General features: G+C 44.3%; 1 protein-coding gene across 1 annotated transcript in view; it reads right to left on the bottom strand.

Annotated features, from left to right (window-relative positions):
• Nucleotides 1-12,410: 12,410 nt before the first annotated feature.
• The window catches only part of LOC311226711 (insulin receptor substrate 1), a gene marked incomplete at its 3' end in the record, with an annotated part of 120,843 nt that continues 107,239 nt past the window's right edge, over nucleotides 12,411-26,014 (bottom strand). Inside the window, exon 3 of the mRNA XM_084312123.1 lies at nucleotides 12,411-12,662. Within this exon, the coding sequence (XP_084168249.1) occupies nucleotides 12,411-12,662 (252 nt within the window). The remainder of the gene's footprint in view (nucleotides 12,663-26,014) is intronic.

The raw sequence follows: 26,014 nt of genomic DNA on the forward strand, positions 1-26,014 counted from the left end.
GGTACAAAATACAAAGACAGAATTTTCAATACCATTAAACAGACAGAAACAATAAAGAAAAAATTATAATATCAAAAAGGAAAACTGAAATAAAAGTCAGGGGGTGACATGGGACAACTCGTACACCTTACTGTAAATTGTACCTAAATTGTACCTCATCCCATTTCTGCTTTGCACTATATAGTACTGTACATTAGTACACTGCATAGTATTGTATATTATATGGTAACTCAGTTACGTCTATCCTGCATCGAACATTGTACATATGTCCATACTGAACACTGTGACCTCATTTTCTACTTTTCTACTTCTAAATTACATGCTATACTATGTTATTTGATACTATCTTGTCTAGCACAGTCTCTGGAGCGTAACAGTAAGAAGCATTTTGTATGAAAGTATTCTGTACTTCTGTATGACAACTATTAAAGAAACTTGTATGGGTTCATTGGTCAGACAGCTCTGTTTTAGACAGCTGCTTCAGACAGCTGCTTCAGACAGCTCTGTTTCAGACAGCCCTCCTACAAACTGATCAGTGTTGGCATTGGTTGGCATGTAACAGGGCGAACTGTCAGAGACAGAACAGACAGACAGAACAGAGATGTGTGAGTCTGTCCGAGTCTCTCTCTCTCTGCGTGTGTGTGTATGTCTGTGTGTGTGAGAGAATCTGTGTGAGTCTGTGTGTGTGTGTGTGAGTCTGTGTGTGTGTTTGTGAGTCTCTGTGTGAGTGTGTGTGTGTGAGTGTGTGTGTGTGTGAGTCTGTGTGTGTGTGTGTGTGTGTGTGTGTGTGTGTGTGTGTGTGTGTGTGTGCGTGTGTGTGTGTGTGAGAGAGATAATCTGTGTGAGTCTGTGTGTGTGTGTGTGTGTGTGTGTAGTGTGTGTGCATGCGTGAGATGGAGGAGAGATGGAGAGATGGAGGAGAGATGGAGGAGGGATGGAGGATAGATGGAGGAGAGATGGAGGAGGGATAGAGGAGAGATGGAGGAGGGATGGAGAGATGGAGGAGAGATTAGAGCCATATGGAATCCGCGATCACGGAATCGCGGACGGAATCGCGGAATTGAGCAATAAAAATGGAATCAACTATAATTTTTTTTTTTTACTTTTTTTGTTGTTGTTGTGGGACTTGTACAGCACTTTGTTCAACTTTGTCAGTGCTGTAAAGTTTAAACCTTTTTAAATCTTAGACAAACAAAACACTTTGCTTTCATGAAATATTGTAAGCCGTCATTTGAGGCTTTATAAAAGCAGCACAATGAACACAAATCTGTCAGTGCCGAGTCCGACCTCATCTTAAATAACAAGCAGCATTGCTTGTTGTAGTTAACAAAGAGAGGCAGAGTTGATTTTGCAAAAATATATATAATTATTATAATCTTTTTTAATAATCGAATTTTATTTTCATATTCGAATCCCATGCCCATCGAACGAAGCTTCGAAGCTTTGAAGTATTTAAGACAGCCCTATTAAATGGACTGTTATATCTTATTAAATTGTGGACATTTATTCATTCCCACTTATTAGACACTATTTCTGATGGTAAAATGAGCGTACAAAGCAAAATACAGAATTCTGAAATATTAAAACGAAAAAAAAAACGGAATTTGGAAAAAAATAAAATGGAATTTGGAAAAAAATAAAACGGATTTCATATGGCTCTAGGAGAGATGGAGGATAGATGGAGTAGAGATGGAGGAGAGATGGAGGAGGGATGCTGTGAGCTGTGGTGTTCCACAAGGAAGCATACGAGGACCGCTACTATTCCTAATTTATGCAAATGACATGTCGTCAGCTTGTGACTGCAACTTGTTCCTGTTTGCGGACGACTCAGCCCTGCTGGTCTCTGACAGGAACAAGTTACAGGTTGAAAAAACCCTCAGCTCAGAACTAGGCAAAATCTGCACCTGGCTCGCTGATAACAAACTATCATTACACCTGGGCAAAACAGACAAAAACTTCGGATCAAATAACAAACTCAGCAAGACCGACGGCTTCTCAGTTACAGTGGGTGGATGAAAACAAGGAAATATGAAATTACCTACCTGGGTTCCATCCTAGAGGCTAATCTTTCCTGTGACAAAATGGCATCCAATGTAATAAAAAAAAGTCAACCAACGAACTCGATTCTTGTACCGGATCTCCTCTCTGGTAAACAAGAATACCCTGAAGACTCTGGCAGGAGCACTCATTCAAGGGTACTATGACTATGCTTGCACCTCATGGTACCAAAGCACCTCAAAGGCGCTAAAAACAAAATTACAAACATCACAAAACAAGCTAGTCAGACTACTGCTTGACCTGACTCCTAGAACCCCCCTCACCCCTGCCCACTTTGACAACCTGGGATGGCTTAGAGTAGACAACAGAGTACAGCAACTTGCAATGGGCCTGGTCTACAAGATACACTACGCGACCAAGGTACCCATGTACATAGGGCTGGGCGATATGGAAAAAAATCATATCGCGATAACGATATGATAATGTTATCATATTTCTCGATATCGATAATTATCGAAATTGTTATAAGTATTAAAAAAAATAAAAAATAAAAAATTATATATATATATATATTTTTAAACAACAGATGTATGTTTATTTTGCAGCAATTCTTTGTCGTTGCCGCCATCTTTAGTGTTACATCCCCTCACACTCCAGTTCTCAGGCTGCAGCTGGTTTAAAAGCAAAAGTAAACCGGCTTCTCTGCTGGCTGTGGCTCCAGGGGAGTTGAACAGTTCTGGCTCTGCTAGTTTATTTTCGATCTTTTGGCGCTTTTTTGGTGGACAAACCACCGCACATGTGCACCGTGACTCGTGACTGGAGTCTAGTTCTGCTAGCACACATAGCCTACTGTGTACAGACGGTTTCAAACTGTATTTTAAATTAGAAAGCAAACAAAATAAATGGACAAGAGAAAAATAAATCTCAATTTGGTCAGTATTGTCATTTGGACAAGCAAAGCCATTACTTTAAGTTGCAGGCAAGAAAGACAAGTCTGTCCACTGTCTCTGTTGCAGGTCAAAAAAAAGAAAAAAAAAAAAAATGATTTTTCGATTTTTGTTTAATTTCGATATTCGATATCGATTATTAAAATATATCGCGATATTTATCGTTATCGTTATATCGCCCAGCCCTACATGTACATGTCAAAATACTTCCCAAAGGTCAGTGAATACCACGATCACAACACCAGAGGGAGCTCCACAAATCATGTTAAACCCAGATTCGGCTCAAACAAGGGACTAAACACGTTTCGCAATTATGCCACATCAATGTGGAACGCCCTACCCAAAGCTGTAAAGGAATGTGAATCACTACCCACTTTCAAAAACACTCTCAAAGAACACCTACGGGAGACTGCAATTCGAAACTGGCCCCTACAAATGTCCTAACCCAGTTGTACAGTAAATGACCAAGTATGGCTTTGTCAGTATTCCAATGTACAGTGTACAGTGTGTGTCCCCCCTACCCAACCCCCCCCCCCCCCCCCCACCTCCAATGTACAGCCCCCACCCACCCACCCAACCCCACCCCACCCACCCAACCTCCTCCAATGTACAGTTTCTACGTCAAATGTATATACACTCTTTTTCTGGACACTTTTTGTATCACAAACAGTACTGTATTTGCAAATCTGATATGTCATAAATGTATAGATGTAGCAGTACTGTCTATCTGTATGTCATGTATGTCATATATGTTATGATGAATTGAAAATGGGGGACCCTGATGTAAACAAGACGAAAGTCTTTCTCTGGTCTGCATCCCCTTAACAATTGTATGTATTGAGCTGTACTGTACCCATTCTGCAATCTGTTAATAAACTTTTCAATCAATCAATCAATCAATCAATCAATCAATCAATGGAGAGATGGAGGAGAGATGGATGGGACAAGAGAGATAGATTGATGGCAGAAGAATGGAGAGAAATAAGAGGAACAAGGGAAAACTCGAACAATCTCCTGAAAGAGTGAGAGAGACAGAGAGAGAGACAGAGGAGAGAGAGATAGAGAGACAGAGATATAGAGATAGAGAGGAGATAGATAGAGAGAGAGAAGATAGGGAGATAGACAGAGATAGAGACACAGAGAGAGAAGATAGAGAGATAGAGAGACAGAGAGAAAGAGAGAGACAGAGAGATACTCAGAGGGAGAGAAAAGGAACAAATAAGGGGTGTGTGAGTGAGTGAGTTAGGGCTCGCGTCCACCTGCCTCATATTTATGACCGCACGCGTCTTTTTTCAATGTATCCCAATGGGGAGAGAGCGTATGCGGCCGCGTGCGCTGCAGTCGGCTTCTTTTTTCAGCTTTTTTGTGCGGCCGAAAGTTGAAACATTTTTAACTTTTCAGAGCGATGCGCTGAGCTCATTTTCAGACAACCAATCACAGCCATTCATATCTACCACTCTGTTTGTAACCTGACACCGGAGCTGCCTGCCTGTCTGGCTGTCTCCCACAGTAGACGGGCCATTGAGATTCGCGACAAAACACAAATACACGAATAATAATAACTACACGAATACACTACTAAAAAGCTAATAAAAAGCAAAGGGCGAACTGTGGTGTCAGGCAATAACTATATATATAATTAATATACAATAAAGTTATTAAAATATGCTATAATATGTGCAAAACCGCGGCATGAAAGAACGATAAAAGGATGGCTGTAGATTTCTTTCTGTCATCTACAAGATGTGCTTCATGCCAGCGCTGCCGGCGCACTATCAGTGTTTTTGTGAGCCAGGTGGACGTGGGCCCTGAGGCAGCAAGTGGGTGAGTGAGTTAATCAGAGAGTGAGTGAGTTAGTCAGAGAGTGTGTGAGTTAATCAGAGAGTGAGTTAATCAGAGAGTGAGTGAGTTAGTCAGAGAGTGTGTGAGTTAATCAGAGAGTGAGTTAATCAGAGAGTGAGTGAGTTAGTCAGAGAGTGTGTGAGTTAATCAGAGAGTGAGTTAGTCAGAGAGTGAGTGAGTTAGTCAGAGAGTGAGTGTGTGAGTGAGTTAGTCAGAGAGTGAGTGAGTTAGTCAGAGAGTGAGTGTGTGAGTGAGTTAGTCAGAGAGTGAGTGAGTTAGTCAGAGAGTGAGTGTGTGAGTGAGTTAGTCAGAGAGTGAGTGAGTTAGTCAGAGAGTGAGTGAGTTAGTCAGAGAGTGAGTGAGTGAGTCAGTGAGTGAGTGAGTGAGTGAGTGAGTGAGTGAGTTAGTCAGAGAGTGAGTGTGTGAGTGAGTTAGTCAGAGAGTGAGTGAGTTAGTCAGAGAGTGAGTGAGTGAGTGAGTTAGTCAGAGAGTGAGTGAGTTAGTCAGAGAGTGAGTGAGTGAGTCAGAGAGTGAGTGAGTGAGTCAGAGAGTGTGTGAGTGAGTGAGTGAGTGAGTGAGTTAATCAGAGAGTGAGTGAGTGAGTTAGTCCGTGAGTGAGTGAGTGAGTGAGTGAGTGAGTGAGTGAGTGAGTGAGTGAGTGAGTGTGTGAGTGAGTGAGTGAGTTAGTCCGTGAGTGAGTGAGTGAGTGAGTGAGTGAGTGAGTGAGTGAGTGAGTGAGTGAGTGAGTGAGTGAGTGAGTGAGTGAGTTAGTCCGTGAGTGAGTGAGTGAGTGAGTGAGTGAGTGAGTGTGAAAGGAGGGGAATCACGGTCTCCTCCGCTCCTTTCCCCATGAACTCGGCCACCCCGCCGGGCAGCAGGGCTGGTTGCTTGGTGGTTTTTTAGGCAGGGCACGCGCTGCATACATCGCACACCACAGCACACAATCAGCACTCTGTCGCCCCGCAAGCACACGGCTACAAGGCCCCTTGCACATGCATGCACACACGCACGCGTGCAGGAAAGCACGAGTTGACAGATATGCGAGAGATGCATCTGGAGTGACGCACACACAAATATCACCCTGAGCATCGGGTCCCCCAAGGGCTTTGTCCTCAGCCCCCTGCTGTATTCGCTGTACACACATGATTGTGTGGCCAGGTTCAGTTCCAAGTTCCAACTCCATAGTGAAGTTTGCGGACGACACGGTGGTGGTGGGGGCTGATCTCTGACTATTTTAATATCTATTCTATTTTATCATTCTATTTTTGCACAATCAAGGCACAATCATTTCACTACATGTCTTGTATGTATGTATGTGACGAATAAATCTCTTGAATCTTGAATACACACAACACGTAACTACACACAAATACACAGAACATGTAAGTACACAAAGATATGTGGACAAAATAATAATGGTTTTCATTTCATTCACACACGCACGCACGCGCACGCACGCACGCACACACACATCAGCAGCAGGGGTTCCCAAATTACTTAAATTGAGGGAGAACATGAACATGAAAATAAATATATAAAAATAAATATATATAGATATCGGACATTAAATATTTAGAAACGTTATTTAGAAAGTTCTCTATTTCTAAATATCTCTATTTCTAAATATCTGTTCCTTTTCAGCCATGACCTCCTCACATGACACCAAGAACGGAGCCAGGGGTGCAGAGCTGTCTCATCGCTCTCCGGAGTCTCCTGACGGGGCAAAAACAACATTTGTGGAGGAGACCCGACTTTAGCCCGCAGTGACACCCCCCCCCCACAGAAGACGCTCTCTCATTCACACGAGACACGAGAGGGAGAACAAACGCCTTGTACACACAAACACGGCGCACTATGCTGGAAGCGACTTAATCCGCGGGACATGATTAGGAGGAGAAGAAGAAGAAGAGAAGCCCGGTGAGAAACGAGGGACAGAGACAAAATAAACTAGACGAGCAGAAGAGGGACGAAGAGACAGAAGAGGGACGAAGAGAGAGAGAGAGACTTTTGTTCTGTCTTTTCTGTAATAGGCAACAGTGTGTGGCTTCTCTTGTGTCCGTACGTGTTCTGAAAGCGTGCTATTTGATCCTTGGTCAAATCATAAAAAAATATGCAACCTTTCCCATCCGCTGTTATGCAGACGACACACAGCTGTACCTCCCCAAGAAACCTAACGATGATCGGCGCAGTCTAGATCGCCTCACGGCGGGTTGCCTTGAGGACATGGAGCGCCGGGCGGCATGATACTTCTTGCAACTGAACGAGAGCAAGTCAGACGTTGTCCCATTTGGACCCCCCCCCCCCCCCCCCCAGACTCCGTCAAGCTGATCTCCAACAGCCTATAGGAGACCTGTCCACCCTGGTCAAACCTCATGTTGAAAACCTTTGGCGTGCCTTTCGACTCCGCCTTCATGTTTGACAAGCAGGTCAATGACGTAGTAAAAAATACAGTTTTTTCCAGCTCTGTACCATTGACAAAATCAAGCCTTTCCTCTCATCCAAAGAGTTCGAGAATGTCACCCATGGCTGTACCGAATGCTTCGAAGCTTCGATCATAATGTTGACATTCAAATTCTAAATCAACATTCTAATTGAATTTTTTTTTATAAAAAAAAAATATATATATATATTTTTTTTTAATCTTTTTTTTTGGTGTCTATTCAATCTGTTTAAACCAATGGGGGTTTTCTTCACAGTTGCAGTTAAAGATTAGGCTACACTAATATTATAGTATAAGACGTCACCATCCCTTTCATACCAACCGTGCCCTTATTGGATTATTTATGTTGACGAAACTGATGTTATATTCATTAAAGAAAGTTGATTTAATAAAAGAAAAATACAAATTTAATCAGATTAATCACTTTATTCAAATTGAGGATTTAGTTTATAATTTTTTTTTTTTTTTTACAATAATGACATTCGGTACAGCCCTAAACTCGCTGTATACTGGGATTAGCCAGTCATCCCTAGATTACTGCAACTCCCTGTATACTGGGATTAGCCAGTCATCCCTAGACTACTGCAACTCCCTGTATACTGGGATTAGCCAGTCATCCCTAGATTACTGCAACTCCCTGTATACTGGGATTAGCCAGTCATCCCTAGACTACTGCAACTCCCTGTATACTGGGATTAGCCAGTCATCCCTAGACTACTGCAACTCCCTGTATACTGCGATTAGTCAGTCATCCCCATCTCAAATCGAAATCGCGATTTGAAATGATGCAATTAGCAAATCAAAAATAAAAATAAAATTTTATTTAATTTTTTTTTAACCAGGAAGTCCCATTGAGATACAAGATCTCCTTTGCAAGTTGTTGTTATTGTTGTAGGAACGGTTTGGGAGAGAGAGGTATGGGGTTTTAGATTGTGTTGTTGTGAAGTTTAGACTTCAGAGAGGGAGAGAAAAGAAAAGAAAAAAAGGTACCGTTGGGTACCGGTATCGATTCCCAGGTAAAAAGAAACATTTTCAGGCTCTGTGTCCCGAACAGACCTACCACGTAGGCCAGATGCAAGCCGCATTTTACAATAAACCTCTGTGGGGCTGCTAAAAATGTTGTTTTATTATAATCGCAATTAGATTATTTCCCAAAATCGTGCAGCCCTACATCACGCTGCAGCCAGGCCTCTGACAGGCACATGGAAGAGGGACCATATTAGTCCCGTTCTAGCCTCTCTCCACTGGCTACCGGTACTGTATAGAATTGATTTCAAGGTTCTCCTGTTTGCTTTTTAAAAGCCCAAAACAGGCAAACAGGCCCCCCTCCTACATCACAGACCCCTACTCCACCGCCAGGTTCCTCACGTCGGCTGACTGGTCGTCCCGCGTTCTAAATTTAAGCTCAGGGCTGACCGTGTCTTTGCTTTCCTTTATTGATCCCCTTGGGGAAATCCGGGTGCCATAGCAGCGTGGGGGAGGGGGGAGGGAGGAGGGGAGGTACAGGTATGGGCAGGGTAATAGTAGAAAGACATAAATGTAGGCAATACAATTTGATCTGAATATAAGAATATGAGTTCAAATAAACAGTGTACACTATATAATTAACTCTGAATATAAGAATATGAGAAAAGTAATAAACAGTATAAACAATATAATTAACTCTGAATATAAAAAAATGAGAAAAATAAACTGTGTAAGCAAAGGTGCAGATTGGTTATATTATACATTGCAATAAATATAGGCAATAAAGAACTTGAATCTGAATGTACAGTATACTATGAGTAAGAGTAAAAGTAAACAGTATACGCAAGGTGCAGTACACACAAGGTGCAGTACACACAAGGTGCAGTATACACAAGGTGCAGTATACACAAGGTGCAGTATACACAAGGTGCAGTACACACAAGGTGCAGTACACACAAGGTGCAGTACACACAAGGTGCAGTATACACAAGGTGCAGTATACACAAGGTGCAGTATACACAAGGTGCAGTATACACAATGTGCAGTACACACAAGGTGCAGTAAACACAAGGTGCAGTATACACAAGGTGCAGTATACACAAGGTGCAGTATACACAAGGTGCAGTATACACAAGGTGCAGTATACACAAGGTGCAGTATACACAAGGTGCAGTATACACAAGGTGCAGTATACACTAGGTGCAGTATACACAAGGTGCAGTATACGCAAGGTGCAGTACACACAAGGTGCAGTACACACAAGGTGCAGTATACACAAGGTGCAGTATACGCAAGGTGCAGTATACACAAGGTGCAGTATACGCAAGGTGCAGTATACACAAGGTGCAGTATACGCAAGGTGCAGTATACACAAGGTGCAGTATACGCAAGGTGCAGTATACACAAGGTGCAGTATACACAAGGTGCAGTATACGCAAGGTGCAGTATACACAAGGTGCAGTACACACAAGGTGCAGTATACACAAGGTGCAGTATACACAAGGTGCAGTACACACAAGGTGCAGTATACACAAGGTGCAGTACACACAAGGTGCAGTATACACAAGGTGCAGTATACACAAGGTGCAGTATACACAAGGTGCAGTATACACAAGGTGCAGTATACACAAGGTGCAGTACACACAAGGTGCAGTACACACAAGGTGCAGTATACACAAGGTGCAGTATACACAAGGTGCAGTATACGCAAGGTGCAGTATACGCAAGGTGCAGTATACACAAGGTGCAGTATACGCAAGGTGCAGTATATGCAAGGTACCCTAACTGGCATGATATACGTCATACGTTGTAGTCCGTGCAGGTTTCAACCAAACGGCAAAATGTCTAAACGGCTGCAGCTCTCTGGTGCAGAGATGGATTTAAAGCCAAGGAAGGAGGTCTGTGGGAGGGCTGTGTGTGTGTGTGTGTGTGTGTGTGTGTGTGTGTGTGTGTGTGTGTGTGTGTGTGTGTGTGTGTGTGTGTGTGTGTGTGTGTGTGTGTGTGTGTGTTTTAGTATCCTAGTTAATCTAATGCCAGGAAAACAAGTGTATTTTGGGTCTTAGGCCGGTGAGCAGCTTTTAGCCGATCCCCGTTTCCTGCAATGTGATTGGCTTAGAGATCTGTCTCGACTGTGAGGTCTCTATTGAGACCGGTCCACCACCAACACACGTGTGTGTGTGTGTGTGTGTGTGTGTGTGTGTGTGTGTGTGTGTGTGTGTGTGTGTGTGTGTGTGTGTGTGTGTGTGTGTGTGTGTGTGTGTGTGTGTGTGTGTGTGTGTGTGTGTGTGTGTGTGTGTGTGTGTGTGTGTGTGTGTGTGTGTGTGTGTGTGTGTGTGTGTGTGTGTGTGTGTCTGTGTAAACATGGTAAACTGAGAACATTAATGCAAGGAGTTTAGATTTGAAAATGCACTCTTCCACACACACACACACACACACACACACACACACACACACACACACACACACACACACACACACTTTCTCTTATAGTCAAAGATAAAAAAATAGTGTTAAGAAGTACTCACCACACACACACACACACACACACACACACACACACACACACTTTCTCTTATAGTCAAAGTCAAAAAAAATAGTGTTAAGAAGTACTCACACACACACACACACACACACACACACACACACACACACACACACACACACACACACACACACACACACTTTCTCTTATAGTCAAAGATAAAAAAATAGTGTTAAGAAGTACTCACACACACACACACACACACACACACACACACACACACACACACACACACACACACTTTCTCTTATAGTCAAAGTCAAAAAAAATAGTGTTAAGAAGTACTCACACACACACACACACACACACACACACACACACACACACACACACACACACACACACACACACACACACACACACACACACACACACACACACACACACACACACACACACACACACACACACACACACACACACACACACACACACACACACACACACACACACACACACACACACACACACACACACACACACACACACACACACACACACACACACACACACACACAGTGATGGTCTGTCCAGCGGCGCCTCCTTGACTGGCCAGGCTGCCAATACGACTTGTTCCCTCATCGCTCTGTGTCTGTGTGACGTCTATGTGTCTGTGACTGTGTAGTGTCTGTGTGTGTGTGTGTGTGTGCGTGTGTGTGTGTGTGTGTGTGTGTGTGTGTGTGTGTGTGTGTGTGTGTGTGTGTGTGTGTGTGTGTGTGTGTCAGTGGTGTACCGAATGCATCTGAATAAGGCACTGGTCAGTTGAAACATGACTAGCCTACTGAGCCTCTATAGCTGACGGGTTTACTAGCTAATTAGCATTAGCCAACCAGCCACACACCTACACACACACACACACACACACACACACACACACACACACACACACACACACACACACACACACACACACACACACACACACAGGAGTTGACGGGTGTGTTACATCTACTGTAAATAGTTTCCCTTTTTTGGTTTTCCAGTCAAATGAAGCCCAGTGCATGTGTCACAATAAAACTCTTCCCCCAATCCCAATACAACGGCAACTCATATTTTGCTTCCTGGGTTGAGTTGGGTCAGTGGCACTGAGAGTTTGTAGGTACATGTGTTTCAGTTTGTTGTTTAAACACCAGAAAAGATAAGGTGTGTGTGTGGTGCGTGTGTGTGTGTGTGGTGTGTGTGTGTGTGTGTGTGTGTGTGTGTGTGTGTGTATGTGATACCTGTGTAGATAGGAAGGGCGTGTCTATTACATGAAGGTACTGAAACAAAACGCCAACCACATTCACCATCTGGAATTACAGTAAGAGAACATACTCTTGTGGCGTGCGCATGTACACACATGCACACACAGACAGACAGACAGACACACACACACACACACACAAATGCGTGCACCCACAAGTCACTTCCTTTCCTTATCACCCAATCTCTCTCTCTCTCTCTCCCGCTCTCCTCTCTCTCTTTCCGCACCCACAAGTCACTTCCTTTCCTTATCACCCAATCTCTCTCTCTCTCTCTCCCGCTCTCCTCTCTCTCTCTTTCCCTCTCTCCTCTTTCTCTCTCTTTCCCTCTCTCTCTCTTCCCTCTCTCCTCTCTCTCTCTCTCTCTTCCTTCTCTCCTCTCTCTCGTCTCTCCTCTCTCTCTTCCCTCTCTCCTCTCTCCCCTCTCTCTCTCCTCATCTGAGATACTGAGATGGTGAGATACTGAGATACAGAGATACAGAGATACTGAGATACTGAGATACTGAGATGTTGAGATACTGAGATACTGAGATGTTGAGATACTGAGATACTGAGATGCTGAGATGGTGAGATACTGAGATACTGAGATGGTGAGATACTGAGATGCTGAGATGGTGAGATACTGAGATGCTGAGATGGTGAGATACTGAGATGCTGAGATATTGAGATGGTGAGATGGAGAGATACTGAGATGGTGAGATACTGAGATGGTGAGATGGAGAGATACTGAGATGGTGAGATGGAGAGATACTGAGATGGAGAGATACTGAGATACTGAGATGCTGAGATGGTGAGATACTGAGATGCTGAGATGGTGAGATACTGAGATGCTGAGATATTGAGATGGTGAGATGGAGAGATACTGAGATGGTGAGATACTGAGATGGTGAGATGGTGAGATACTGAGATGGTGAGATGGAGAGATACTGAGATGGTGAGATACTGAGATGGTGAGATACTGAGATGGAGATACTGGACGGAATCTGGACGTTGTGGAGAGCGACTCCTACAGGTCGGTTGGGGACGCCTGCACAGCAGAGACAGGAAATGGCGGGGGTAGTGTGAGCCTCCCACACGTTACACCTCGCCAATGAGAGTCCGCGCTGGCAGGTGAAAAGATGTGACAGGCTGCCTCCTCGTGTATCGGAGGGGACACGTGATGCAAGGCTTCTATCCTCCCTACAACCGGCCAGTGGGGGGCATATGCGAGCAACATTCAAGACAGGGGAGGGGAGAATTGGCACAGCAAAATTGGGATGGGAGAGAAAAAATGTAAAAGGGGGAGAAAAAGTGGATACAAAAAAGAAAGTGAGTGGGACTTCAGATTTTGAGAGAGAATGAAAGGTGAGGGATATTGAGAGCAGACATGGAGAGAGAGAGAGAGAGAGAGAGAGAGAGAGAGAGAAGAGAGAGAGCGCCCAAAAAAGTGTAATGGTGAGTCAGAGAAAGAAAGAAAGAGACTTTGTTTCTCCTTTGGTATCACCAAGGCAACAAACACAAATACAAAACCTGGAAAACATCAAAGGCTTGAGAAGAGAATACACCCCCCTCTCCTTCACCTCATCCCTCTCCCCTTTTCCCCCACTCTCCTCACCCACTCCAATCCTTTTCCATTTCCCTCTCATTCATCTACCCCCCTCTCTCTCCCTCTCTCTCTCCTCCTCTCTTCAGTAGATTATTATTATTGGCTAGGCTTTAAAAACCGTAATCAGAATCCTTTTTTTTATTGATTATACTGGACTGGTAGCAAAAAAGGAAATGTGTAACCAAGACTGCGGAGAGGAAATATCTGCGTATCATAACAGAGGCTCCATGAAACACCGTAATGCAAAACGCCATGAATTTATCCCTTAAGCTTTCCAGCAAAGACCTTCATCCAGGTCTTGTATCCAAAGTTTAACTGAAAAATTTGATTTAAGACCTTTTTAATACCACTTAGAGCTAAATTATATATCAATTTCACGACCATACTTAGAGCTGCCGCGATTACCGCATTACCGCGGTATCGCTGTTACATCACGGCCACCGCAGAGTAGGCTGAATACCGCGTCACCGCTGTTTTTTATAATAATAATAATAAATTACCCTCCTCTCGTTGGGCTTGCGGCTCTGCAGATATACCCTACTCTATCGAGGTTCCAAGCGACCCTATTGGGTACCAGAAAAGTCACGTGAAACATTGCAGACCACTGATTGGTCAGAAGAGAGACGCGTCACACGTTATAGCGTCATGCAGTGTGTTACCACCAATCGGCAAGCGCGTATTAGGTTTTTACTTCCTGAATGTCAGCTCATCACAACACGGCTAATAACGTTAGCTTTAACTCTCCGCCGGAGTGGACTACCATCGCTCCTAAGGAGTACTAAACGAGACATAATGATTTTACTGTCTGCAACGAATGTTATAATAAAAGCCTTTCGTTCTATACACTTGTCTGATTGAAAACTTTATTAACAGACCGCAGAATGGGACAACTCAGCACGCTCTGAGCAAAGAAAGGAACTGAGATATGAATAGAGTATTGCTTGCCTTGCTATTGTCCGGTAAATACGCTGATGTTATTGAACGTATAACTATATAATGTTAATGCCACAAAACGAATGCCTTTATTATAAAGTAGTAACTTTATAGTAATAATAATAAGAAAGGGTCGGGGGGGTTAGGGGTAACCACCCCTGCCCGCGACACCGAGTGAACTGCGCACGACCAGAGGGGAAACTTCGAATCCGTGTTTCACTTTCAATAACTAATGCGTGCTTGCCGAATCCCAAACAATATTCATGCTGCAAAGTCATCCTCTAAAGATAGACATTTAGACTAGAGGCAGGCTATATGCTATAAAGAGTAGACTACTACTAAAAAAAAAAATGCATTCAAACTTTTTTTTTAAATTTTTTGTGTGCGTGCGGTAATAACCGCGGCGGTAGGAAATATTTTGCAAATCTGTGCGGTAAGGAAAACATCAATACCGCGGCAGCTCTAACCATACTAGCAAAAAAACTGAACGGGTGGCTGTAATTTTAAATCGTGCGCGTTCCATACAAGCTCTCGCCAGACGCACCAAGCTCCCGGTAGCAAAAGATTCACAAAAACATTTCATATATTTAATCTCTATTTCTTTATTTAATCTCATTTTTTAATCTCCCGGTTGCCGGGCTGCCCCCCAAAAAAAGCAATGCAAATTAAATGTAAGACTTTTGAATACCTTTTAAGGGCTATAGGACTGTTATTTTTGTGACTTTCTTTTTTACAACTAGTCCTCACATACACTGGTATTTCTGAAGCTTTTTCTATGCGCGTTCTAGGTCACTGAAAGCGGACCCGTTTGAAGATTTTCAGGAACTCTTGTGTTTAAAAAAATACATGATGTTTCCATGTGGACGGGTGAAACCGGAGCCGGTGGAAAACGCTGACATCATGCCTAATGGCACCAGTCCACGCCATAGTTTTGAAAACAGTCTTTTCTCGGCAATCAGGACCCTGCGGCCTCCCGTCCACCTGAGAACAGGGAAATGGCTTCAAGTCACGCCATCGGGTCGCTTCATGTGTTGTTGCGTTGCAGAGTGGATGGAGAGATCTTCTAGAATGTCGTCGGTAAGGATGGGATTTTTTTTTAAATATTCTTTTTTAAGCATTTTTACAGCTTTTCTCCTGGTCAGACATGACCGACAGAGAGCAGAGAGAGGAAGGTTGGGATAAGATATGGGGGGAAAGACATGCGGCAAATGTACGCCGGGTTTGGGAGACGAACCCTGTGCGACTGCGTAGGTCTGCAGTGCAGTAACGTGGTGCGCCACCCTGGCACCCGAGGGATTTTCTTTTTTTAAACGAAGGAGGAAACCCAGCTTTCAAAAATACCTGTGTACATGTGGACCAGGGCTTACTGGGAGTTGCTTTAGTACAAGCGCTGAGTGAACAACAGAATAACACCACAGTTACAAAGACGAATACATGATGGCAGTTCATTTCTGCATTCCCTTATCCCACGCCCATCACATACACACACTCACACACACAGAGAAAAACACACACACACACAGAAACACACCCATAATAGCACTTGACTATCACTGGAATCCTCCTCTCCAACTCTCTCTCAGGCTTCCACTCTTGTCTTCCTGCAAAATGTCTATTTCGATGGCTAAAACAAGCATGTACAAGTGGACATACTTGGAACTAGAGTTCCCTCGTAAGCCACTTGAGTTCCCTTGTAACAGCGAGTAAGGCCTAACAAAATAAATTGTTTGGTTCCTGTTGGTTGTCAGTTAAGGCCATGGGTAGGTAGGGAATTTATTTAATTACATTTTTTATTTGATTTTTTTTCACTGCGACTATGGATAGGGAATTTCTTTATTTAATTAAAATGTTCACGACAACATGGATGCATATACTCTGCCAGCATGTTTAATATCCATAATACTAAAGGTTCGACTGCTAAGGAGTTTTATATCATCTCAGAACCATTCATTGGATATACCGAACATTTCCATCTTAGAGGTAGCAGTCACTAGACACTGTTATGGTAAAGGTCTAATTTCAATGCTATACGACTTATTTGTATCTGGTTCAGATGAATCATCTGAATCAAAACGGAATCAATGGAACGAAGACATAGAGGAGGAAATATCTTTAGAAGAATGGAGCGTGGCATGTAAAGAGGCACAGAGTCAGACAGTCAGTAGCAACCTAAAACGTATACAATATAAATGGCTGATGCGTACATATATAACTCCTGTTAAATTGCATACGTTTAATGATAATATTCCAGATACTTGTATTAAGTGTAGTGAGGCAAGGGGGACACTGTTCCACTGCATATGGGAATGTGTGAAAGTGAAAACCTTCTGGCAAGATGTTATTGATTTGATCGATCAAATTTGATCAAAGAAGTTGCCATTGAATCCCAAGCTTTTTATTCTTGGTTTATATCCTACCACCCCACATCTACAAAGCAAAGAGTTTAGATTTATAGATATGTGCATATTACAAGCAAAACGTGTAATAGCTCTTAATTGGAAAAATGTTGTGGACCAAGAATTGGTATGTGGATTAAAGAAATGGCTTCAAACATGTCAATGGAAAAGATGGTGTATATTGTTAGATGTAAACAAAACATTTTTGATAATGCCTGGGGACCGTTTGTGTACTTCTTAAAGCATAATACGAATGTTGGGAACTTGCTTCAACAAGAACAGGATTAGGGGGAGTACTGTGGGACAACTCTTATTATTGTGTAAAAACAACAAGAAACACCCTTTACTTAATGTGTAAAACATTTTGGTTGTATTATTATTTATGTTTATTTTTTATTATTTAAATCTGTATCCTTCTTTCCTATGTGAACCTGTTTTTGAAGTTAATTATTATTTTGTGCGGGGTGGGGTTGGCGGAGGGAGAACGGGGTGAAAATGTTTGCTGAATACTGCTCTGCTGATATACATGTTGTAATTTGCAAACTAAAACCCAATAAATATATTGTTTAAAAAAAAAAGTTCGACTAAGATTCGTATGAAACTTTATTGTAAAAAAAAAATAAAGATATATATATATATTTTTTTACTCATAAAATAAATTGGGTCGCACCTAAAACGGCAGGGTCGGTCAGCAACCGGAACCAAACCATTTATTTTGATAAGCCTAATAGAGTAATTGAGTAATCGATTAGTCATGCCTATTTTGTACCTGCATGTGTACTTTTCCGCTGTCGACTAAAAACACACCTCTTCAAACATTATCTGTCTTGTTCTGTACCTTACTATACTATGCTATGCTACTATACTTATACTACTACAGTACCTATCATGCTAATTATGTCTATAGTATACTACTATGCACTCAGAGTGTAACACTCAAGTTCGACACTATTTGATGAACAACGCCACACTGACCCTTAGCTGCCAGAGTTGTGCCCTTCCTGCTGACTTGTTGATAACAATTTTGAAGTGGCTTTTGATAAAAGCGTTCAGCTAAATGACTAAATGTAAAATGTAGAATTCCTGCAGTAATGTGTGTTAGTACTGGCCGATACGGTTGGTGGGTACACGGGCCGTTGGCGTCAGCCTCGTGAAACCATACGGCTGGCGGGTAAACGGCGTCAGCCTCCTCACATTCACCCATTCACTCACACATTCACACACTGATGGCGGAGGCGACCATGCAAGGTGCCAAAATGCTCATCTGGAGCAATTAGGGGTGTCTTGCTCAAGGACACTTCGACATGCTGCCTGGGAGGAGAGGGAATCGAACCAGGAACCTTCCTGTGTATACTATACTAATTCTTTATTGCCCATATTTATTGTAACATATAATATAAATGATAGGGCATACAGACCCTCATCTGCACCTTTGATTACACTCATATTCTCTCATATTCCTATATTCAGAGTAAATTACATTTATTATTATTTATATATATTTTATATATATTATATTATATTATTATTATTATTATATATACACTGTTTTTTCTCATGAAACCATACGGGTGCCGATCCCTACTCTTTCCTCCTCGGCACGACGACACCATCCGTCTCCAATCTCTCTGTAATCGTGACAAGACTCCTTCTCCTCCTCCTCCTCCCTCTCCTGTGTTCACATCCTCGACGTCTTGACTGTCAACAAGAGCCAATGAAAGAGCCTTTTGAAGTCTGTCGACATGAGTCAAATATGACAGCGATGGTAAATATGACAACAGTCAAGGTACACAATAAACCTAAGTCACCTTACCATTCAACAATGACCTGCCATGTTTCAAACAGGACAGGGATGGAAAACAGAGTAGAACGATATGTAGGACATAGTTCAAGAGCCCTGCCCGTTTGTTCTTATTCAGATCCCTTGGCTTTTCAACGACTGATGATGAAATATATGTACAAATGTAACTTTTTCAGTTTAGCTTAACTCTTTCATGGCCAATTATTATTATCTATTTTTAAATACATGTTAAAATAATAGCTCTACATTCCTACAGCCATCACCGATATTATACAGTAGAGTGTTTGGTCAATAACATGAGTCTCCCAGTCCCTCCGCTCTGCAGTAAACAGAAAAATACATTTCCTGGTATCCCGTTCCCACTTTATCCAATCAGGAGAGAGAACTCCATACACTGCAAAACTTGTCTGACAAAAATAAGAAATAAAAACTTCTTCTAAGATTTCTTGAAATAAGTAAAATGATCTGATTGATTGATTGATTTTATTTTTACAATATATAAATACACATGTGACAGAAGCACAGTTTGGAATACTGCCAAGGATAGACACAAAAAAGCACAGAGCTTATTTCCATTGTGGTCCTTGTAGGGGGTAGGGGAACAAAGTGTTCAGACATGCATCATACAGACACGTAAAGACACATTACATCACAACACATCACATAGACATAACATAGACACATAAAACCATGAAAAAGTGGTGTGATATCATGTTAACCTATACCGTTGCACAGGTAAGATGTGACATTACTTTAACCTATATAGTTGTACAGGTACGATGTGACATTTCTTTAACCTATATAGTTGTACAGGTAAGATGTGACATTACTTTAAGCTATATAGTTGTACAGGTACGATGTGACATTACTTTAACCTATACCATCATCCCTGTACCGAAGAAACCCTCCCCAACATGTCTCAATGACTACAGACCGGTGGCACTCACCTCTGTGGTCATGAAATGTTTCGAGAGGCTGGTCAAGGATCACATTTGTGCCTCCCTCCCCAGTGATATGGACCCTATGCAATTTGCATACAGGACAAACAGGTCCACTGACGACGCGGTCTTCCAGGTACTGCACAGCACCCTCTCTCACCTTGACCGCCAGAAGGGGGGCTATGTGAGACTGTTGTTCATTGACTACAGCTCAGCGTTCAACACCATAGTCCCCACCAGACTGGTGGACAAGCTGATCGAGCTGGGTCTGAGCTCCGCTCTGAGCGCCTGGGTACTGGACTTTCTAAGTGAAAGACCCCAGGCGGTCAGGGTGGGGGGTCAGACCTCCAACACCATCACCCTGAGCATCGGGTCCCCCCAGGGCTGTGTTCTGAGCCCCCTGCTGTACTCACTCTACACACACGATTGTGTGGCCAAGTTCAGCTCCAACTCCATAGTGAAGTTTGCAGACGACACAGTGGTGGTGGGGCTGATCTCGGACAACGACGAGAAGGCCTACCGGGAGGAGGTTGAGGTACTGGAACGCTGGTGTCAGGACAACAGCCTGCTCCTGAACATTGGTAAAACCAAGGAGCTGATCGTGGATTATAGGAGAGGACAGCAGGAGACACACACACCACTGAGGATAAACGGGGCTACCGTGGACAGGGTGAGCAGCTTTAAGTACCTGGGGGTCCACATCTCAGAGGATCTGACATGGTCAACACACATAGACACAGTCGTAAAAAAGGCGAAGCAGCGCCTCTACCACCTGAGACAGTTAAGGAAGTTCAGAGTATCGGGGAAGATACTCCAGTCCTTCTACTCCGGAGCTGTAGAGAGCATCTTGACTGGAAACATCACTGCCTGGTATGGAAACAGCACGGCACAGGACAAGAAGGCCCTACAGAGAGTGGTGTGCTCAGCCGAGCGTACCACGGGTATTGCACCTGGGGGGCGTAGCTGGGGGGGGGGGGGGGGGGGGGGGGGGGTAGCTTAGGACGATTCCAAGGGCCCAACTTTTTTTTCTTTTTTTTTACTGGACATCACTCAGGTGTATTTATTGATGCTCTCATTGATGCTATGTTTGTTTCTGAAGTGTGTGTGTGTGTGTGTGTGTGTGTGTGTGTGTGTGTGTGTGTGTGTGTGTGTGTGTGTGTGTGTGTGTGTGTGTGAGATATATATAGAGAGGGGGGGGGCTTTGGTAGACTATTGCATTGGTCCATTGACCATTCATTGAAGATGAACGCAATGCGACATCCTTTACTAGGCTCACCCACCAACAGTGCAGGTGCTGAACTGCTGATCCGAATGTATAGGTAAAAACTAGGCCTGCCGCGATAAGCAATAAATCGATTAATTGCTGCGATAATTAAAATGAATGCAATGATTTTGACGGGCGCGATTAATTGCTATTTGCGCGTTTGTTTTAATGAGGCGGAACCAGTGCCCCTTGTCAGTCACTGTCCGTGTTGGGAGGCGGGCCGCTGACGTTACTAGAGTACAGCACAGGAGCTCCGTGGGGCAACGCCACATAGACATTTCTCAATAGTGTTGCTCCTTTTAACCAAGTAGCATTATTTGTAGTGTAACGTTAGCTATTTTTAGACCCAAGTAGTTACTCGCTACTGCCCGGAGAAACTGGACTGCTAAATAAAGATGAAAGATAGAGCTTTGATTCTCATTCCATGCTAACAACATTAGCTAAATAACTAACAAACGAAATACAACGTATAGCATAGCTACAAGTACAACACAGAATAACGTTAATACAATTACATGCATCATTGTTTACAATGAACGGGTGGGGCTAGTCAAAGGACTGGACACGGGGACAAGTTAAACATGAATTAATTTATTATAACACTCCGGTAGTTTCGAGTCGTGCTGCAGTGCTTACGCACCACAGCTATTCTATTATATACTGCTTTGACGCTTCCTCCTCATCGTTGATTGCCTGTAGTAGCTGCATCTAACGTTAGTAGCTAACGTTAAAACTAACCTAAAGTTAGTTGTTCACCAACAATTTGTTTTATCATTAGCTCAAAAACAGAACAGGACAAGTTGTCGGCTCATAGTTTCTGCTTAGGATAATCACAACAATACTTCCGGTCCGGTCGGTGGGCTTCAAAATAAAAGTCTAAAACACCGGAAAAGACGGAGCGGTGGGCTTCAAAATAAAAGTTTTGGGAAATAAATTTCTCAAAAAAATTTCTCTAACCGGTCGCAATAATATCGCTTATCGCGATATTTTCGGGGGCAATTAATCGCCCAGCAAAATGTGTTATCGTGGCAGGCCTAGTAAAAACCATATTATGCGTTTTCATCAATAAATAAATGGCCACATTTTTTTTTGCTCGCGCCCTTACGCGCGCTCGCATTCACTGGGGGCCTAGAAATACATTCTTTCATGGGGCCCAGAATCGACAGCTACGCCCCTGATTGCACTACCTCCCCTGCAGGTTCTATACAACAAGAGGTGCAAATTCAGAGCCTGCAGAATAATGAAAGACCCTCACCACCCCAATAACAGCCTGTTCCAGCTGCTGAGGTCAGGCAGACGCCTGCGAACCCCAGCTACTAGGACAGAGAGGCTTCGGCTCAGCTTCTTCCCCCAGGCCATCAGAGCCTTGAACAATGAACACTGAGTACCACAGAACACTGAACTCTCCACACAGAAGCACACATGAGCACACACACGACACGCACACTGTGCACGCTCGCACAATAGCAGCCACTTTAACATGAGCAAGCACACACTCATGCTGCACACGCCCACACTTATGGCCACAAAGGAAAGGTCACTTTAAAAATAGTATAGCAACAGTAACAGTGTATTGCACTACCAAAGGACCTAGCATGTCCTCCATGCTCTGTAAATAACTATGTACAAATACCGAGATGTCCCACTATGTTACCTGTTTATTGCACAATGTTGTTTTATTGGAATCTATTATATGTTGTACTACTGTATTGCACATCGTTGCGGGCAAGACCACCCGCATTTCATTGTATACTTGTATGCCGTGACAAATAAAACTCTTGACTTGACTTGAATAGTTGTACAGGTAAGATGTGACATTACTTTAACCTATATAGTTGTACAGGTAAGATGTGACATTACTTTAAGCAATATAGTTGCACAGCTAAGATGTCTAGGGTTCTCTCTCCTGAAAGTGGGAACAGGATACCAGGAAATATATGTTGTGTTTACTGCAGAGCGGAGGGACTGGGTGACCCATGTTACTGGCCAGACACTCTATATCAGTGATGACTGTCAGATTGTAGAGCTATTTAACACTTATTTCAACTAGGGCTGTCAGTTTATCGCGTTAATTAGATTAATTAATTACACAGCAAATTATCGCGTTATGAAAATTAACGTACGGTTATGTATATAACCATAGTTATGAGTATAGTGACGCTCTGCGTCTACTGTCTACTGTAATACTCTACCATATCAGTATTAGCACTGAATACATTTTCACATGCACCTTTACACACCTCATCTGCCTGGCCACACCCCCATCCGCTCCTCTACATAAGCAGGGGTGTGGCCATACTAACAGCTCCTTCCCAAGTCTTTCACCATAAAGGCAAGACCACGGGGTCCTCAGTGAGTCCGACGCAGAGCATCACTATACTATGGTTATATACATAACCGTACGTTATATCGCATAGCTCCGCTCTGCGTCTACTGTAATACAGGAGCTGAGCAGAGCGGAAGCTCGACAAATGTACCCGCTGAGGCCCCCCACAACCATCAGAACCGGGGAGGACCCGAGCCCCCGGACCCCCCTAGCGGAGGACGGGAGGGTATCGGATCCGACTGTGCGAAGAGGAGTTTAGCAACTCAAACGCACAGGGTGAGCAGACCGTGGGACATACCCACGACTACACAAACGCGCAACCCACATGCCACTAGGGAACGAACGGAAAGGAACAAAAACCCCTTTACAACCCCTAATATCACGGGGTCAAGAACAAAAGCCCAACCCTGTGGCAAGGCCGTAGCAGCGGAGCGCGAAGGAGGACCCAGACCCAGGAAGGGACTGGACCCCCCCGGAAAAGGGGGCCTGGAAAGGCCAACGACGCCGCAGCATCGAGACCCCACCAGGCGGTCACTAGTGACACCACCCCCCACATCGCCAGCGTATTCGGACAGGGCCCATCCAAGAGCAGGCCCTTCCCCCCTACAGCACGCCGCCCCGAAGCACTCAAGAGGCTACACCCACAGCGGGAGCAGGCAGCGCATCAGGGAGACGACCCCCAAAAGAGGTCGACCCCTCAATCCAGGCAACAGGCCACTCGACCTGAGCCTGGAGCACTGCGGACTAGACAGGCGCCAAAGGGGTCTGCTGAAACAGCACCCCGGCGGAAGGGGCGTATGCTGGCATGCTGTGCACCATGTCGCAGCCTCCACAAAAAAAACCTCGACTCTCTAGAGGGGCCGAGGCAGAGAAGGCTGACATGATTGGCAGACGTCATGAAAGGTGCGGGGGCACACTCACAGGTAGACGGGGCCAAACCCGGCCTACCCTGAGAGTTGACTCCGCTACCAACACACCAGGGAACCAACCACCCCCTTGGTTCTAACATGAGGCGGTTGTTCCTATAACCCCCCAAGAAAAAACTCCAAAACACAACTGCGGGTATACACTGGCTATACCGCAGTACAAGTGTTTCAGTTTTCAAAAAGGGTATAACCCAGGCCAACGGGTCGACAAAAACAATTTCGAACCCGGGCCCGGCGTACACAGGGATGCCAGAGGAGTTCTACAAGAACCACCTCAACAGCCCCCTCCCAGCCCTGCCTAAGCAGGAGAAGAGAGGGGCGAAAAAGAATGGAGAAGGACCAGGCTCCCTCAGCACAGCGCAAGGTACAACACAACATGGACCAAGCAACAGTGAGGGGTAACACGTAGTAACACAACCACGAACATCTCCATAACGTCAAACCCTGCAACGCCCGGGCCGACCCGGCATTTTCCCCCCCGAAAAAAGCACAAGTCCCTCAGGGTACCAGAACAGCAGATCTGCGCCCCGGCGGACAACGGGTTAACTGACCTGGTCCGGCGCGACCAGAATCAGTCCCGTGCCCTAATCACGCCGCCATCCCCAGTCCCAGGAGGGGGGTAGGTATGCGTGTTGATCCAAAACATTATAGAGGGCGCCACCCAGACGGTCCCCTTCGTACCGCGCCCGGTGGCCCACCCCAAGGGCGTGAGACCCCTCTACCAATGCTTTGATCTATTCTGTTAACATCCCCCAGATATGAACGAGAATTCATCGAGACAAGCCTAGTACACTGGCGCTCGGAAGAGACAAACTCCATCCCAGTTGCCCCATAAAAACGCACTTTCAATGATGAGCAACCAAGGCGCGTAAGCCCATGCGTGGTTCCTATCAGAAGCACCCAGGGCCAGCACTATGTACACGTCGAGACCCAAAACATATCAATGGATATTTTAACAAGAACCCAGATACCGTTCCTCCAAGCCGCCTGGGAGAACGACAAGAAGCCGTTTTTTTCACAGAAAAAAATACGGACATGGGTCGCATGAGGGAAAACAACACCCTGTCAACCATGCTCCATAAAAGAGGGGACGGGGAGCGACGTACCCTATGACGGGGGGAATCCCATGACTCAACCGACCATTACAGGCGAGGAGTCAAGGAATTCCCTAAACAATACCCCGTCAACCTGCTCCATAAAGGAGGGGACAGGGAACCCCCAGAGAGACTTCCCACGTGAGCAATAAATTGAAAAGCCATATTGCAACATTGAGCTATGTAACAATTGGACTAGGACTCTCCGAGGAGGAGGCTCTGAAACTCTGAGGAGGCTCCCTCACTGAGAGGGAGGCTCTGAACTCACAGAGGAGGCTCTGAAACTCCCTGAGGAGGAGGCTCTGAAACTCCCTGAGGAGGAGGCTCTGACCCAATATACACACTACTAGTAGGGAGCAGAGCAGAAGAACAAATCGCCTCTACTGCGTTGCCTCACCTATCAAGCTCAATACACATACAACTAGGGGTGGGACGGTACGCAACTGAACCGTGTACCGTTCGGCACGACCTCCACGGTTCGGGGCGTCTGTGTATTGTACGGTTCCGGGGATGCGGGGGGAAAAAAATCATTTGGCACGGAGCCGGGAGAGGTGAGTGCTGGCTGCAGGCAGCAGCAGCAGCACTGCAGCCAGGTGCTAGTCAGTTTGTGTAAAAATGGCAAGCACAATATAAATCAATCTTCATTACGACTTTAAAAACATAGCCATTAACATTACATAGGCCTACACACATCTTGCCATAGCGTTAGCAGTTTGTACAACACAACGCACATTTTAACTATGGTAGCCCCGCTAGCCCCAGCTAATACAGTCAA

Source organism: Notolepis coatsorum, assembly GCF_963971535.1.
Source record: "Notolepis coatsorum genome assembly, chromosome: 4".
Classification (NCBI taxonomy): Eukaryota; Metazoa; Chordata; class Actinopteri; order Aulopiformes; family Paralepididae; genus Notolepis; species Notolepis coatsorum.